Consider the following 16,979-nt stretch of genomic DNA (forward strand, 5'->3'; position numbering starts at 1 on the left):
TTATTAAGAGGCTGTGAGCAGGTTGGATGAGGACCCCTGTCCTCAGAGCATACACTGTAATGATAGTGTCCTGTTCTGATTCTCTTTGCTGCTGTCTTCATTGGGTGTGGTGGTGTTTCTTGTTGGTGACACTTATGATTGTGCAAGGAATCGTAAAAACCTTCCCATTTTGTGAGCATATGCTTAATCATATTAAAACTCTCCTAAATTGTAATAAAGAAAGACTTCAGGCCACTTAAAATCTATTCCAAAGAAAGATTAAATGATATTCTAAAGATGGAGTAGCTGTAAGAATCAGTGCATTCTCTTGACAGGCACCTTCTGTTCATTGCTGCAGGGACAGCCGAGGTGCCTTTGGTAGTAGTCTAGTACCTACTCTTACTTTGGTCTGCCTCAAACATCAGTCTGAGGAACAACCTTTGACTTATCTATTTGAATCACAAAACAGACCACTTGGCAATGAGCTGATTTTGGCAAACTGAAGAAATCTGTGTTCTCTCTGTCCAGATGAACATGTTCTTATATTTCAGAGATGCCTTCTTTATCATCTCTAAACAAATGAGGCTGATAAAATATCTTAATGATTTATTACTATAAACTATTAAGGTATAAATCAAGTGCAGGGATCATAAGTGTACAGCCCCATGGGTGATCATAAAGTGAGCAAACATGCATGACCAGCACCCTCCCATACACCAAAACCCCCCCCCCCAACCCCCAAAAAACTTTCTGATACCCCTGCAATCAGTACTCACCTCTCCCAAGGTAATTTTTGTCTGACTTCTCTCACTGTATATTAGTTTTGTCACTATAAAAAATGTAACCATACAGTGTATATTCTTTTGTCTTCTTTGTGTGTAGGTGTGTGTGTGTGTTGCTGGGTATCAAACCCAGGGCCTCATTCATGTTAGGCAAATGCTTTACCACTGAGCTACACTCCCAGCCCTGTCTGGTTTCTCACCTTTATTTTAAGTTTTATCTGTGTTGTGTCTATTTGGAGTTAGTGTATTCTCATTGCTTGTGTTGTATTCTGTTGTGTTACTATACCATAATCTGTTTATGTATCCTGTTCCTAGTTAACACAAGTTATTTTTGGTACTTTTTGTTATTACAAATAATGTTGCTATGGACTCTTTGACATATTTTTTGGTGTTATATACATACATGCAAATTTCTATTGGAGATTTACTTACAATTGAAATTGCGGAGTCTGTGGTTATTATGTTCAGTTATAGAAGATACTGCCTACGAGTTTTCTAAAATGGTTTTTCAGTTTATTATAACACCCTTATGTGAGAGTACTTGCTCTACATTTTTTGCCAACGTTTGTTGTTATTATTTTGTGGTTGAGTAGTGGCATTTTATTGTAGTTTTTTGTGCATTTTCTATGGAATTTTTTCTAAAGGAGGAACAACTTGACATTGATTCTAAAGGTCATTTGGGGAAAATCAAAGAATGTTTGTCAAGCCATGAAACTTCTAGGAGCAAAGTAAGACAACATTTTTTTAAGCTTTCATTCATTTGCTAAATACCTATTGACCATGTTTCATCATCTGCCTGGCAGCCAGGCGCTAGTCTGGGAATTTGAGGACATACCAGTGAAAAAGACAGGAAAACAATTCCTGTTCTGACAGAGCTTTCCCTCTAGTTGTAGCAAGTAAGATGTACATAATCTTGCAAGAGTAGCCAGATTCATTGAGAGGATGATCCTGAAACATTTCCCATTGCAGCAATGACAAGAACTCTCAATGCATGCTGTGCTGACATTCTCCTGTGAAGTTTGGGGCAGTCTCAGAACAATGTTTTCTCTGGGAAGCCATGGCCAGCTCATTAGACCTGTTGCTGGAGATCCAGCCTGCTTGTCAGGGCTTTTCCTAGTGACCATATGGTAATTTAGTATGTGCAAAGCAGGTGTCCTAAAGAGTAGGGAAGGAACAATGATTTCATGTATGGTTCTGAAACAACCAGGATTAAGTGGGAAAAACAAATTTGGAGGATTCTTACCTTCAGACCACACACAAAAATAAAGCACTGGTATACTAAACCCTAAAGGAAACCCTACTTTAAAAAAAACTAAGAGGACCTGTGTGTGAATATTTAGTCTGGTGATGAAGAAAGACTAGGTTTTAAGCTTAGAAAAGTAATGGAAGAAATTGTAAAGGAAAATAAATCCACAGGCTCAATTATAAATATATCAAACTGGAAAAATATTTGCAACAAATATGATAGACAAAGCAGGGAAAGGGCATGTTCACACACTACTGGTAGGAGTGTAAATTGGTACAATCTTTTCTGAAGAGCAGCGTGATAATAAGTACCAAGAGCCTTAAAGTTCCTCTCCTTTGACTTTAACAATTTCTTTTCTGGGAGTCTAGCTTTTGAAAATTGCCAGGAATTTGGACAAATGTTACACATAAAAATGGCTATCTTAGGTTTATTTAAAATACCCTAAACTGGAAATAATCTGTCTACTGGTAGGAGAAAAGTAAAATTGTGTTTTAAAATAATCACTGTCATAAGGAAACATAGTCACAACTCTGAATCATAGGATTGCTGTAATTAGTATTGGCATATCCTTTATATTTCAGGCTTGTTTTGCCTCAGTTAGAAAAATTAAAATATATTCTTTCTTTTACATGTCCCAGAAGCTGAAACAAATTCTAACTGAAGAATGGTAGGATTACTGGACCATCTTTTTTCTTGCACTATGCTAAAAACATGTTAATTGAAAACAGTGATCCAAGCACACTGTAATCCCAGCAGTTTGGGAGGCTGAGACAGAAGGATTGTAAGGTCAGCCTCAGCATCTTAGTGAGATTCTGTCTCAAAAAAAAACCAAAAAACAAAAAACAGTATATTCTAGCACATTCACAGGTCCTCTCCTGATCTGTGGGGCCAGGATTTGGTAGCTGGTGCTAAAAAAAAAAAAAAAAGTGTTAGAGATGTATATCAGTAGTAAAGTGACCCTGGGTTAAATCTTCAGTGCCTATCCCCACTCAAAAAAGAAAAAAAAAAAAAAAAGAAAACAGTATATTCTAGCACATTCACAGGTCCTCTCCTGATCTGTGGGGCCAGGATTTGGTAGCTGGTGCTGAGAGAAAACCCCCTGATTGCATCCTTGCCCTGGTACTGTACCAGTGGCAGATATCATTCAGTGGGACAAAGAAAAAAAAAACAATAATCTAGAACTTTTATAAAGTGCCTATCATGTGTAGAACATAGTACTAAATGTTTTAAATGATTATCTTATTTGTTTAAAGCATCTGCCTAATGAAACCAGTAATATTGTTATGCCTACTTTTCAGATAGAGTCAGAGGCCCAGAAAACTTAGATGTTCGATGAGACCATTCAGGTAGTAAGAGACACAACCCTAGCTCAAGAGGTTCTAAAGCTTATTCCCAAATATCTAAGCAAAGGTTTAGTCTAAAGTGGATTTAAAATGTAGAAAAACAAATGATTTGTAAAAACAGTTTTGATCAGACTGAACTCGGGGGTTCCAAAGGAAGGGGAGATGCTGTCCTCGCACCTCACTCACCATGCACTTTGTCACTGTGGTTCCCATCACCTAGCTAGCTCTGCTCTCCTAGCTGTACTGTCCTCTCCTCCCTCAAAGTTAATCTCTTGGCTCAGGGGTCTTGTGCTCCATGAGGACATCTTGATTGGCACACTGCTCTCAGCATTTTCCCACAGCCTTTGAGGACCCGTGGAACCCGAGTCAGTGGGTTCCCCCTTCCAGCTGGAATGTGTCCTACCTGGAGGACAAGCATTGCATGCCAGCTGATTCTTACTGACCATCTCTGTGTAGGGCTCAAGGGTGGAGAGAACATTAGCTTGGGCAGCAGTTGATACCCGCACCGTGGCTCAGAGTTTGCATTTCAGCTGAGTTTATCACCCTTTCTTGTATTTGCTACCTCTGGGACTTCCGTTGAGAGAGAATCCTATCTTTCAGGCATTCCTTGAGCACTAAAGATTTCATGAATTGGGCAGCACATCAGACCACAGGCAGTTCAGGGCTCCATCGAGGGGGCATGAACTTTTATAAAGTGTTCAGGAAGCAAGACAAAGAAAACATTTGATTGGTTAAAGTGGAAAAACCTCTTGTGAGAGGCATTACACTTTGGTTAAGCTTAAGTTTTGCTTCACTGTTTACATTAATTTGGGTTTATGTTTCTTATGTGAGAACCCAGGGCACTGGAACCATCTCATCCCACTGTCCCTCAATTAGTTTTATAATTAATTACACTTTTTAGTTTTTTTGCCAAAAAAAACCAAGATATAATTTGTTTTTCTAAATTTCTGTAAACCAGGGTTTCTCAGCACTGTTCACGTTTTGGACTAGACAGTTCTGTTTTCATGGTCTCAGCCTGTGAGTTATTGTAGGATATTTATCACCATCCCGGTCTCTACCCTGTAGGTGCTAGTAGCATCCCTTTCCTTCAAGTTATGACAATTAAAATTGTCCCTTGTGGGGGAAAATTACCTAAAGTTGAGAACCACTGGTGTAAGCACAAAATTTGACAAATTTAATGTGTTTTGTTTTTTCTTTGAAGTGACGGGAGATAACTGCGATTGTAGAGTATATTTTCATATCTGATATATCCTTTGAATATTCTCAGGCTTTTCACATGTTGATCCCATGATTATATACTTTAGAGAATCAAGTATATAAAATAATATTTCTTTTTTTCTTCTTTTCTTAACAGTATGCAAGCATTGAAAAAAATGGTGAATTTTTTATGTCTCCTAATGACTTTGTTACTCGATATTTGAATATTTTTGGAGAAAGCCAGCCTAATCCAAAGACTGTGGAACTTTTAAGTGGCGTGGTGGATCAGACCAAAGATGGGTATGTTTATTTTTGTTCAAAACTTATTTTTGTTACTTTAATGATCAGAAAGTTATTAAATATATACTTTTCTACCTCTTAAGAGCGTTTTCTCTGTTATCATTGACACATTCTTTTATAAATGTTACTCTTAATATTTCCTTTAGTGGTCATTTCACAATTAGTGATTTCATGAATTTGGTTTTTGACTAGTTGAACAAGACCTCTGTACAATTTTACAAAACAATTGTAATTGATGAAGTAGTATGAAGGTATTTGTGCGTACACCGGTATTTCTCAAGGCAGGTGTAGAATTATGAGTAAATTTAAACATACCACTGTGATCATAACTTTTCTATCATCTTTCCCTTGCTCAAATCACCTTTAAAATTTCATATATGATTAAATGATATGGATCTAGGAGACAGATATCTGATGATTACAAATCACCAGGAAAGGCATTCTGCAAGGTGGAGGAGAGAGATTATACCATACAGAATTAAGTAGGACACTTTGCAGAATGACTTTGGATTTTTCCCCCTATGAATTTTCTCTGCCTAATCCCTGGATCCTGTAAATACCTTATGTGGAAGAAGATCTTTCCAGATGTAATAAAATTAAGAATTTTGGGATGAAAAGATTACCCTGAGTTATCTGGGTGGGCCCTATATTCCCTCACAAGTGTCTTTATAAGACAGAAGCAGAAGGGTGATTTGACACAGACACAGGGAAAAGGAGGAGGAGTGTGAACACAAAGGCAGGGACCAGAGTGATGGAACCATGAGCTAAGGAATGCTTGGAACCATGAGTAGCTGGAGAACCAAAGGATTTTCCCCTAGAGCCTGTGGGAGGAGTCTGGTATTGCTGACACCTTGATTTAGGACTTCAGGTTCCCAGAACTGTTAGAATAAATTCTTCTGTTTTAAGATACCTGGCCAATGGTAATTTGCTTTACTTAAATTTAATTGACAAATAAAGATTATATATATTTATGGTACACACCAGGATGTTTTGAAATTGTATGCATTGTGGAATGGCCAAGTCATGCTAAGTAACGTATCTATTAACTAACAAACTCATTTTTTTTGTGTGTGTTGAGAACATTTAAAAGTTCTCTTGGTAATTTTTGAAGTGTACAATATATTGTTATTAACTATAGTTACCATGTTGCACAAAGAGTTTCTTGAGCTTGTTCTTCCTATGTAAACTTTTGTGTCCTTTGGCTAGCATCGCCTTAGTATCACACCCCCGTGCCAGCCCCTTGTAACCTCCATTCTGCTCTCTGCTTCTATGATTTTAAACTTTTTAGATTCCACGTACAAGTGAGAGCATATGGTATTTGTCTTTCTGTGCCTGGTTTATTTCATTTAACATAATGTCCTCCAGGTTCATCCATATTGTCACAAATGACAGAATTTTCTTTCTTAAGGCTGAATAATATTATGTATAGACACCACATTTTCTTTTAAGCACTCATCTGTTGATGGACATTTGGGTTGTTTCTGTGTCTTGGATAATATGAATAATGCTTCAGTGAATGTATGAGTGCAGACATCTCTTCAATATAATGGTTTTATTTCCTTGTTATTGTTATAGCAATTGTAGAAAACTAATACACTCATGTAGCTGATCCTCCCTCCACCCCTTGGGGGGAACTAGAAAGCCTATGGTTATGTAGAATTTTCTTTGGTCAAAGACCATTTTGATCCAGAAAACAAAAACCAAAATGGTTTTTTTTTTTTCAGTGGTAGTTTTTGGCTGATGTAGACATTTCCCAGGCAGAGACCCCTGCTGTGAACTGCCTCCCTCAGAGCCTGGCCCCTTCTTGAAAACTTCACCTATGTCTAGTTTTGGCCTGAACTCTGGGCAGGAAGTTAGGTGCCTGTGCACTGCATGAACTTAAGGTTTCATTTCCAGCTCATTGGCTAAGGGATCCTGTTTGCTGGAGCTCTCTTAGTTCTGATTTACTGGTTCATGAAGTGGTGACTTGGTCTGCCTTCCCTGATGGGCGCTTCTCCCTGGGTGCTTATCCAGCAGTCATTCAGCAGCTTGAGAGTCTTGTCTCTGTGCCTGACACTATAATGTGTGTTCAGGAAACACAGCAACTGGGAAAATGCAGTGTTTGTCCTCTGGAAGCTTCTAATTTAATGAAACAGGTGTTAATCCGAGAACTCTAAGTTAATAATATTGGACTGTTGAGATGAAGAGATTACCCTGGCTTTTCTGGGGTGAGTCCTAAATTCTATCACAAGTGTCTTCATAAGATAGAGGAAGAGGGAGATGTGACCTAGACATAGGGAAGAGGAAGAAGCAGAATGATCATCCGAAGAGAGACATGGTATGAGAGACAGTCAATAGGGGCTTCATTGGGACTAAGAGGTCAGCGAAGACTTCTTGTGAATGACACAGAAGTGAGGGGTGGGGGCAATGAAGACAAAACATTGAAGGCAGAGGAACAGTGGCTGCAAAGGCCATGCATTCTGAAATGCAGAGGCTAGCATGCCTGGAACTTGGGATTGCATGGGCCTGGAGGTAGGCGAGGTGGGTCATGTAGGGATTTATACTTCATGTTAAGGATAGGGGTGTTTATCTTTTTTTCCTTAATTGATACATTATAGTTATGTACTAGACTGGGGTTCATTATGTTATATTTGTACATGACATAACATAGTTTGATCAATCTTCTTTCCTAGAACCTTCCTTTACCCTCCTGCATCCTTATTCTGACAGTGTGTCTGCTGATCTTCTACTGTTGTTATCAATTATTATTTTAATTAGTACAAGTGGGATTCATTGTGGCATATTAATACATGGACATCGCATAATTTGGATAGATTTTATTCTCAAGTACTTCCCTTGCCCTCCCCTTTTCCCTTCCTCTAGATCCCCTTCCTGCTTTTATGAGCCAGCCCCCACCCCTGACTTTTAAAAAAATTTTATTTCTATTTCTCTCCCTCACCTCCCTTTCCTCTAGCTTCCATATATAAGAGAAAACATTTGACCCTTGTCTTTCTGAGTCTGCTTATTTTACTTAGTATGATGTTCCATCCATTTATCAGCAAATGACAATTTTATTCTTTATGACCAAGTAAAACTCCATTGTGTATATATACACATTTTCTTATCCATTCATCTATTGATGGACATCTAGTCTGATTCCGTAACTATTGTGAATCGCATTCTATAAACATTGGTATACATGTATCATAGTTCTAATTGTGGTTCTTTTGGATAAATACTGTGGGGTAAGATAGCTGGAGTGTTTACCTTAGAGAGCAATGGAGAGCCATTGAACCAGGGCATTGGTCTGTTTTGCCTGTATGACAGCGTAATCCTTGTTAATATTCATTGTTGTGTTTTAGATTTCCCTGTGTTCCACTGTTCTAATTGACTTAATGATTGGCTTAATCAGTTTATAAAGTTCCTTGAGGGAGGTGAGAACACCTGGGGTGAGGGTCTTTTGCTTGGTGGGCCTCCTGAGTGAGAAGGGCTTGTCTCAGCATCTGAGGGAGGAGGAGGTGTGTCTTCCAGGGCTTTTCAGGGCCCACATACTCCGATAATATCACACCATGGACGCGTGGACTGTTTGCTGTTGGATTTGTTTGTATGACTTTTGATGTGTCTTTTAGATTCAGTTGTGATTTTGGTTTTCATTTAAAATGGGGCTGAAGCATTGAATATCACTGAAGTGTGTCTTTTATACAATGTTCACACAATTTATTAAGAGCAAGGTGAAAATAAAATTCATTTGGGTCTCTTTGAGATTTGCAAACATGCTTCTGTTTTTATTATTAACTGTTGTCTCATCACAGGGCTCTAAGGCTAAAAAACTGTTTTCACTAATGCCAGACCTTCTCACCTAGGAAGACTAAGTGGCGTTGAGGATTAGCTGGATCTGTTGAGTGCCTGGCTGCATGGTACAGGGACCCCTGTCTGTGTGTGTGGTGGGGCCAGCATTGAATGGAGTATCTAATTGGCTTGCTAGGATCACAAATCTCTTTATCACATACAGTCATTGCCCAGTATCCTTGAGGGATTGGTTCAGGACCCTCACAGGATTCTGCTATTCCAAAATTTGCACATGCTCAGGTCACTTATAAAAATGCTCTAGTGTTTGCATATAACCTGTGCACATCTTCCACTGAACTTTAAGTCATCTTTAGATTACTTAATAATACCTGATACACGTAAATAGTCGTTATACTGTATTGTTCTGGGAGAATTGACAGGGAAACCAGAGTCCACATGGGCAGTGCAGAAGCAACTTTTTTTCCTGAATATTTTTCTATCTGGGGTTGGTTAAATCCATAGGTTTTGGGACCCAGGGATGCAGAAGTCTGACTGTGTTTGCTTTTCACCTCAGGTGTGGAACCTCTTGACACCCTTCTAGAACACACAATGTGCAAGCCAAAGTTGGCCCTTTGGCAAAGGGGAATGTCAGACATTCAAGACTGGGGTTCATTATGTTATATTTGTACATGACATAACATAATTTGATCAATTTTCTTTCCTAGAACCTTCCTTTATCCTCCCACATCAACGGTTCAACGTACTGCCTTGTCATCCCCCATTTTGTGAATCAAAATGAGAGCAGTATGATCAGCATCCTCAAATAAATTCTTTCTGTTTAGAGTGTGGAGAGTCACTCCTGGGACAGTTTGGATTTTGATGCCTGAGGAATAAAAGTGTCAAAAAAGAAAAGATAAAAAAAGAATTGAGGAGTTCAGAATGTATAGCCTGTATAAACCAAATGTGTTCACTGCTTTTCCTAAGTTCGCTTTTTTATCCTTCTGAGGAATGAAAGTACAGCCTTTTAAATGCTTCACAAGGTGAAGGAGGATATAATAATGTTGATGATAAAGTCATTTTTATATACCTGTTTTCACTTTGTGAGGCTGTAGTGAAGAAATCCAGGCCTTGGCCACATGCTGGGAGTTAATGAGGTTTACAATTGGCAATGCTTAAAGAGTATTAGGGTAATGTATTTAAACATCAGCAGTTCACAGCCTGAAATGCTCATCATCTGTCAAGTACAATCCCAAATCAATAAGAGGAGTTTTTTCAGTTTGCTAATGATGAAAGTTTTCTACACTATTAGGGTGGACACAGATTTGAGGTAAATACCTGAAATTCATAAACTGTAGAATTAAGCAAAGGCACCTCTTTAATTAAAAAAAAAAAAAGAGAAGACAAAAAAAAAACTTGATAATAATCAACAGCAGTCACCTGAGAAGCTTAAATGTTCTTAGTAGTCATCAGACTCCCAAATTAATCTACCAAAACAAAAAGCCTCATTAACAGCTCTCATTGAATCAGTGTTATTTTCTTTTTCTTTCACTGAAGATGTCTGATTAACCCCCTTTCTTTTTGCATTACTCACTTCGTGTTAATGTTTGATGTCTGAAATCATAGGGGGGTACGTGCAATGTGGTGGCTAGACACTGTCTACGAAGAGTAAATTACAAAGAATTTTTAAAAAGGTTGGTATTATGTTGCTGATGTATTAGAAGATCTTTAGGAATGTCAGGTGCCTAGGTTTTATTTATTTATTTTTAAATTCCAGAAAGGGTTGATTAATGACTAGGTACTGATTTCACATCTCATTCATATGTACCCATAGCCTTCCTCCTCTTCCCCCTCTTCCTACTTACCAATCTAAGCCCTCTTTTGGAGCATTTTGCTGAAAAAGGAAGATGAGAAATGGGGCCATAACCAGAGCAAAAGGGGAAGTCACTGGAGGGTGTTTTGTAGGTGGGTAAATAACATAATGTGTGATTATGGACAGGCCTTGGTGGGGAATGCAGGAAATTGACCGTGTAGGAGGACAGGAAGACATTCTGGTGGATTGTCTAGGAGGTTGGCCTCTTGTAAGAACATTCAGAGTTCATCTAGAACAGCTGCCCTCAAAGTGTGGTCAGTGGATCTCTGGAAGTCCCTAAGACCTCTGTAGGAGATCAGAACTGCTTACATAATAATGCTAAATACTAATACAATACACCCTTTTCACTTGGTTGATATTTTCAACTGAAAAAAACTGCATAGGTAAAACTGCTGGTACCTTAACACCAGATGTTGGTGTTCCCCCAAACTCATGTTGCAACCTACCCCCAGAAGGGTAGTATTCATAGATGCGACCTTTGGGAGGTAAGTCCTCTGAGGACTCTGCTGACTTAAAATCTCACTGTTAAGTACACATCGTTTGAAAATTGAACAAGTGGGAAGTACACGTAAGAACTTCTGCTTACTCTAGTATGATGGTGGTCTGCAGAAAAACACTTGAGTTACCAGCTGAGATAGTCCCCCCGTGCCCCATGAAATACTGCTTTTATTCAAAAGAATTACTTATTTGAAAGAATTAAAATTTTCACATGACAGCTTCCTGGTACTTCAGGACTTTTCTGAAGTTACTGGTAATAACACTAATGAATGTAGGTCTTCTAATATGATGTAATGAAATGTCTGAACATTTGGAAGATCAACATAACTTAGCGAAACAAAAATTTTCAGCTGACCGTGTGTGTTTGATAATGGAATCATGCATGTATAAATGATCTTTTCAAAGTGCACAACAGACCTATGAATTTTAAAATTTCAAGGTATGGAAAAGTTCCTTGATATGGTTTCAACTTCCACATTGCAACTAACCTTTATTCAAATATTATTTGTTGGGATTTGTTGTTGTGTCAAAGAAAAGTGTCCTCAGTTATCTAAAAAGTTAATTAAAATACTCCCATTTCTTAATATTTATTTTTTAGTGGACACAACATCTTTGTTTGTATGTGGTGCTGAGGATCGAACCCGGGGCCGCATGCTTGCCAGGCGAGCGCGCTACCACTTGAGCCACATCCCCAGCCCAAAATAATCCCATTTCTAACTGTGAATCTGTATGAGGGTGAAATTCTTCATATCCTTCAACCAAAAGAATACATTACAGCCAATTGAACGCAGCTGTCTTCTATTAAGTGAGACATTAAAGAGATTTGCAGATATAAAACTGCATTTCTCACAGAATTGTTAAAGAAAACACTGTTATTTTTCATACAAGTATTTATATTACTATGTAATAGATTTATTTACTTTTTCATAAAATAATATTTTTAAGATTTTTTTCAGTTTTAATTTCTCATATAGTAAAGTGTGATAGATATAACCCACATGAATAAAAACTCCTCGGATCCTCAGTAATTTATAAGCATGTTAAGAGGTCTAAAATTTAATACTGAGCTTAAAAAGTTGAAGGGAAAGCAGAGATGAGGGTGAAGATGTAGTGTAGTATATAGAGGGTATGGTGGATTTGGGAACAAAGTTTCCTTTGGTTTCTTTGATTTTTCTCCTGGAAATATAGGAGGGGCAGTACAGGTTGAGGTATTAGTGGTTTGTGGAGAAGAATAATATAATAAATTTTCATCTGGAAGTTGGGAGGTTGAATGGGTAAGGGAGCATCAGGACTGCTGCACAGGCCCCACTTGAGTGTACCAAAGGTTTTGTGGTCATAAAATTGACCTTGAGATCAGTTTCATATGGTTGTGTTTTTTCCGTTGAAGTTTAGCTGCACAGGTCCAGGCATGGAGTTAGGAGGGGCTGGATAGAACTAGAAATAAATAATAATAATATATTAAATTAAAAATACATTCAATAGTACAGAGTAGGAAAGATTCCAGGGAGCTATGGGGCCCACAAGGGAGCAATTACAATGATGGACTGTAGATTTAGAAAGATGCTGGCGTAGGTGCAATGAGACATGGTAGGCCTAATGAATTGTAGGGTTCAGTGTGGTTGAAGGTCTTTGAAGTTGGGGTATAAGAAGGCAGGAAGACTAAAGGACTGTCCAAAAGCAAGATAACTGAAATTGAGAATAAGGAGCTATTGTTAATGACAACAGTTTAGAATCTCCCCGTGTGAGTAGAAGTGAGTAGTTGAGAAAGGGTAGAGAGAAGATCACTGGAAGAGGGGCTCTGAAAGGATTCTCTCTCTCTCTTTTTTCCAGCTTTTTTTTTTTTTTTTTTTGCAGTTGTAGATGGACACCATGCCTTTATTTTATTTATTTTTATGTGGTGCTGAGGATCGAACCCAGGGCCTCACACATGCTAGGCATATGCTCTACCGCTGAGCCCCAGCCCTGGAAGGATTCTCTTTATGGGAGGGACTGAGGAGGTGATTTTGCCCACCTTGCACTGTGATTCTAGAAGGCACAGTAGAAAGGGTGTCTGGGGGATGATGACAAAATAGGGAAAGTGCAGAGCCTCTTGGGATTAGCTAGGGTGATACAGGTCTGTGGGGCTGCCTGTGTAGAGGCCACCCTCAACAGCATAGAGGGAGGTTGTGATTGATCTTGGTGGACTCCACTTTATACTGGTGGGGAGATAGGGATCTTTGCAGAGAGGCAGGGAGGCTGAGGAGGTGCAGTTTTACTACTTAAAGAATTTTTAAAACAAAATACTTTGTGAGTAGAAGCTCTGCTATAGTGTTTCTTCCTAGGCGGTTAGACCAAAAGATGAAAGAAATTATAGCTACTGAGCATGTAGATAGCATTGCAGATCTGATGTTAGCAGTTTCCATCTGTTTTATTTAATCTTCACTCAGAAGATTAAATAATAAAATAATTATTAAAATAATAATAATTATTGTCATCCTCTTACCAGAGGGAGGTGGAAAATTAGGAAGGTTAAATAATTTGCTCAAAGTTTTATAACTAATGCATGGGAGAACTAGAATTTAGTCCCCATTTTTTTCTGGTTTGTGTCCAATCTGCTCTACCATGAAACTTTCTGTGCATAAAGAATAACATTTAAAACTGAGCTTTGCGTATGTCTTTACCTAGAAGTTCTGATAGATACCCCTTACAAAATTCTTAGAATCTTCACCATTCAGTCCTCCTATTTGGCCTACATAAGGTAGACCTACATCCACCACTGAGAGCTACTTTAATTTTCTTCCACAGGTTTACTTATAAAAACTGGCCTTACCCTTCTTATAAAATATGCATATTTTATTTATATATTTACACACATACCCATGGGGAAAGAGAGAAAGGAAGAAAGAAAAAAATCTGGCCTTATAGCCTCACATTCTTCATATATATTTTTTAACTCAAGAGTCGTTTTTGGAATCCTGTTTCCCTTTTTCCTGTTCTTAATGTTGAACCTTGAGCTATCATTGCATAATGTAAGCTTTTCCGGGCTAACTTAAAATACCAGCCCTCCTTTTAAATTTTTATTTTTATCTTATCATGGTGCTCAGTAATTGTTTGAAAGACAAATATTGTTTGGCCTCCCTTCTTTGGTTGTTAATGTGGAGAGACAGATTGCACCAGTTATCATATTTTGCTTTACCTAGACCATACATGTTTAAAACCCAAACACGAAATTTGAAAAGAAAGGAAATAAAATATAACCTCTTTCCTAGCCACTTGCAAATCTCTTTGTCTATAAATGTTGGTATCAGAGGCAGGGGATGTGACAGTTGCTTATATTAAAACTATATTGCTTAAATTAAAACTATAAGCTGTGAGGAGTTTGTCCCTCCCTCCCTCCCTCCCTTCCTCCCTCCCTCCCTTCCTCCCTCCCTCCCTCCCTCCCTCCCTCCCTTCCTTCCTCCCTCCCTCCCTCCCTCCCTCCCTTCCTTCCTTCCTTCCTCCCTCCCTCCATCCCTCCCTCCCTCCCTCCCTCATTTCTTTCTGATGGTTCTAGGGATTGAACCCTAAGCCTTTTGCACATGCTAGGCAAGCATTTTACCACTAAGCTATATTCCTAGCCTTCATGTGATGCCCTTTGCAATGTTAGGATATAAAAGGAAGTCTCCCACCAGTTGCCAGCACCCTGATCTTGACTTCCCAACCTTCAGAAATATAAAAAGCAAATTTGTTTCTTTATAAATTACCTGGTTGTAGGTATTCTGTTATGGTAGCACTAAATGAACCAAGAGCAAAACATTAGATTTTGAACCTGTTAACTTTCTCATTGATATTGGCTTAATTATCTAGGAGACTTCTTAGTAAATATATAAATCTCAGATTTAATGAAGGGTTTGAGGTAAGACTTCATTTGCAATTTAATGGAAAAGCTTTGAGACCTTCAGCCTAGAAAAACACAAGAGGTAAAAGAAGACAACTGGTGAAAGAATCTAACTCTTAGAAATGATAGAGAAACCTAATTTCTATAAAAAAGGATATGTGGTAAGATAAAGTGGTCTTTTGTTACAAATCTGAAAAAACATTGATATTTGAAAAATAGAGGTTAATTTCAGATTAATTTGCTTAACAAATACTTATCAACACCAGCTATATTTCAGGCACAGTTCTAAACAAATCAGAAACATTGTGCTCTCACACAGCAAACAGGTAATGTAAATGTAATGTAGGTGTCGTAGAGATGGGTAGCAGTTCATAACATTCTGTAGTTGGTACGGTGGTCAGGGAAGATCTCGCTGAAAAGTGTGACATTTGGGTAGAAACTTCTGAAGAAGTTTCATTCCTGGCAGTCACCCATGGGAGACTTTAGGATGAACCTTCTAGGGAGAGGGAATAAGAGCAAAGATCCTGAGAAGAGTGAGTGCTTGGCCTGTTTGAGAAGCAACAAGGAGACCACTTTGGCTACAAAAGGATGACAAGAGGAGAGTGGAAGAAGCCAAACAGCTATGTGGGGACAGACTGTGTAGATTTTGTAGAATTTTATTCCAAGAGCAGTCCAAGTCATTGGAGAGTTTTGAGCTTGGGAATGACATTGTCTGCATTAAATTTTAAAAGGATCTCCCTGGCTGATTTGTAGAGGCTAGAATGAAGTTGGCAAGAATGGAAGAAAGAGAATCCATCAGGAGGCCCCGGAGGCCATCCGTGTAACTGGCGAAGGCAGGACTAGGGAGTTGGTTTTGGAATGGGGAGGAATGGTTAGATCTGGAATTTTCTGGATGAGTTGGATATGAAATACAGAGGAGGAAATTCTAGCAACTGGGATAGGAAACGTTAGGGGAGGAAATTTTGGAAGCAAAATTAAGAGTTGTTTAAGATATGTTGGTATTGATACCTATTAGATATGAGGTTGGAAAGGTAGGCTGTTGGATGTGTGGGTCTGGATTTCAGGGGGAAAGACTGGGTTAGAGATGGATTAGACCTGATTACTTCCTTGGTTTGAGCCAATTTCATCATGAGGAGTTGGTTTTGTAATAGCTCTTGAGGGTTTAATGTGTTAGGAGTTTTTTTTGTTGTTGTTGTTGGGGAGAATAGGAATGGGGTACCTTTTAGTATTATGAACTCATGGCTCCTTTCCCTTTCCTCTCCCTCCCCTTTTTTCGTTCTCTTTCTTGTTCTCCTAGTTTTTTTCCCTGCTCATGCTAAGAATTGAACCCAGGGCTTCTACCACTGAGCTACATCCCAAGCCCATTTTATTTTATTTTGAAACAGGGTCTCACTAAGTTTCCCAGGCTATCCTCCAATTTATGATCCTCCTGCCTCAGCCTCAGAAGTTACAGGGATTACAGGTGTGCACCCCACCTGGCTTCTTATCCTTTTTAAATGAGCAGTTATTTAGACATCACAGTCTGGGTATTAGGTGTACTTCTTACTTTTGGGCTTTCATTAACTTTGAGGTCTTATCAATGAATTAGGCCTTTTCAGTGGGTGTGGGGTCTTCATACTGGCGTTTCCACTTCCAGGATAAGCTGGCAACATTCAGAGTATTTTTATTTTTTTGATTTTTCTATTCATTTCTTTATTCTTCATTACCAGCAACAATCACATAATTTTGTATTGTATTATGTAACATCTGTATTTCTTTTAACAGCTCCTGAATAAAGTTTAAGGTTTCTTTTCGGCTCTATTTGTACTTATACTTCAGTCTATGAAATGCATATAAGTTATTTGAAATAATCCATTTCTCTGTGTGGTTTTGCCACCAACTTGATATATGGTTAGGCTCATTCGTTTCAGTTTGTTTTCAATTTTTAGGGATCGCTTTTTTCTCTTTTAGGCTTAATTGAATTTTTGAATATGTAAAACATATGTTTCTGAAGTCTATAACAGAAGGGAGGTGTACTTAAGGAAGTTTGACGTATGCCTGAACCCCATCTCCTCCCTCCCCTTCAGAAGATATTCTGTTTGCTTTAAGTTTTTGGTTTCTCTTTTCACAGAATATTTCTCCCCCAAATATAAGAAAATTA

The 16,979-nt window shown here is 38.4% G+C and overlaps 1 protein-coding gene and 1 non-coding gene across 3 annotated transcripts in view; both read left to right on the forward strand.

Annotated features, from left to right (window-relative positions):
• Positions 1-16,979, forward strand: part of Slc25a13 (solute carrier family 25 member 13) — a 186,825-nt gene that overhangs the window by 30,218 nt on the left and 139,628 nt on the right. The window contains exon 3 of one of the 2 annotated variants that reach the window (XM_078040387.1): positions 4,705-4,847. In XM_078040387.1, coding sequence (XP_077896513.1) covers positions 4,705-4,847 — 143 coding nt within the window. Of the gene's footprint in view, positions 1-4,704; positions 4,848-16,979 lie in introns of those variants that run through there. The other variant, XM_021730709.3, reaches the window with a different exon arrangement.
• LOC120892112 (small nucleolar RNA SNORA30/SNORA37 family) lies at positions 3,036-3,165 on the forward strand. The gene has a single exon (XR_005736772.2). It is a non-coding gene; the product is annotated as a small nucleolar RNA SNORA30/SNORA37 family (small nucleolar RNA).

The sequence above is a fragment of the Ictidomys tridecemlineatus genome, chromosome 2 (assembly GCF_052094955.1).
Source record: "Ictidomys tridecemlineatus isolate mIctTri1 chromosome 2, mIctTri1.hap1, whole genome shotgun sequence".
In the NCBI taxonomy this organism is placed as follows: domain Eukaryota; kingdom Metazoa; phylum Chordata; class Mammalia; order Rodentia; family Sciuridae; genus Ictidomys; species Ictidomys tridecemlineatus.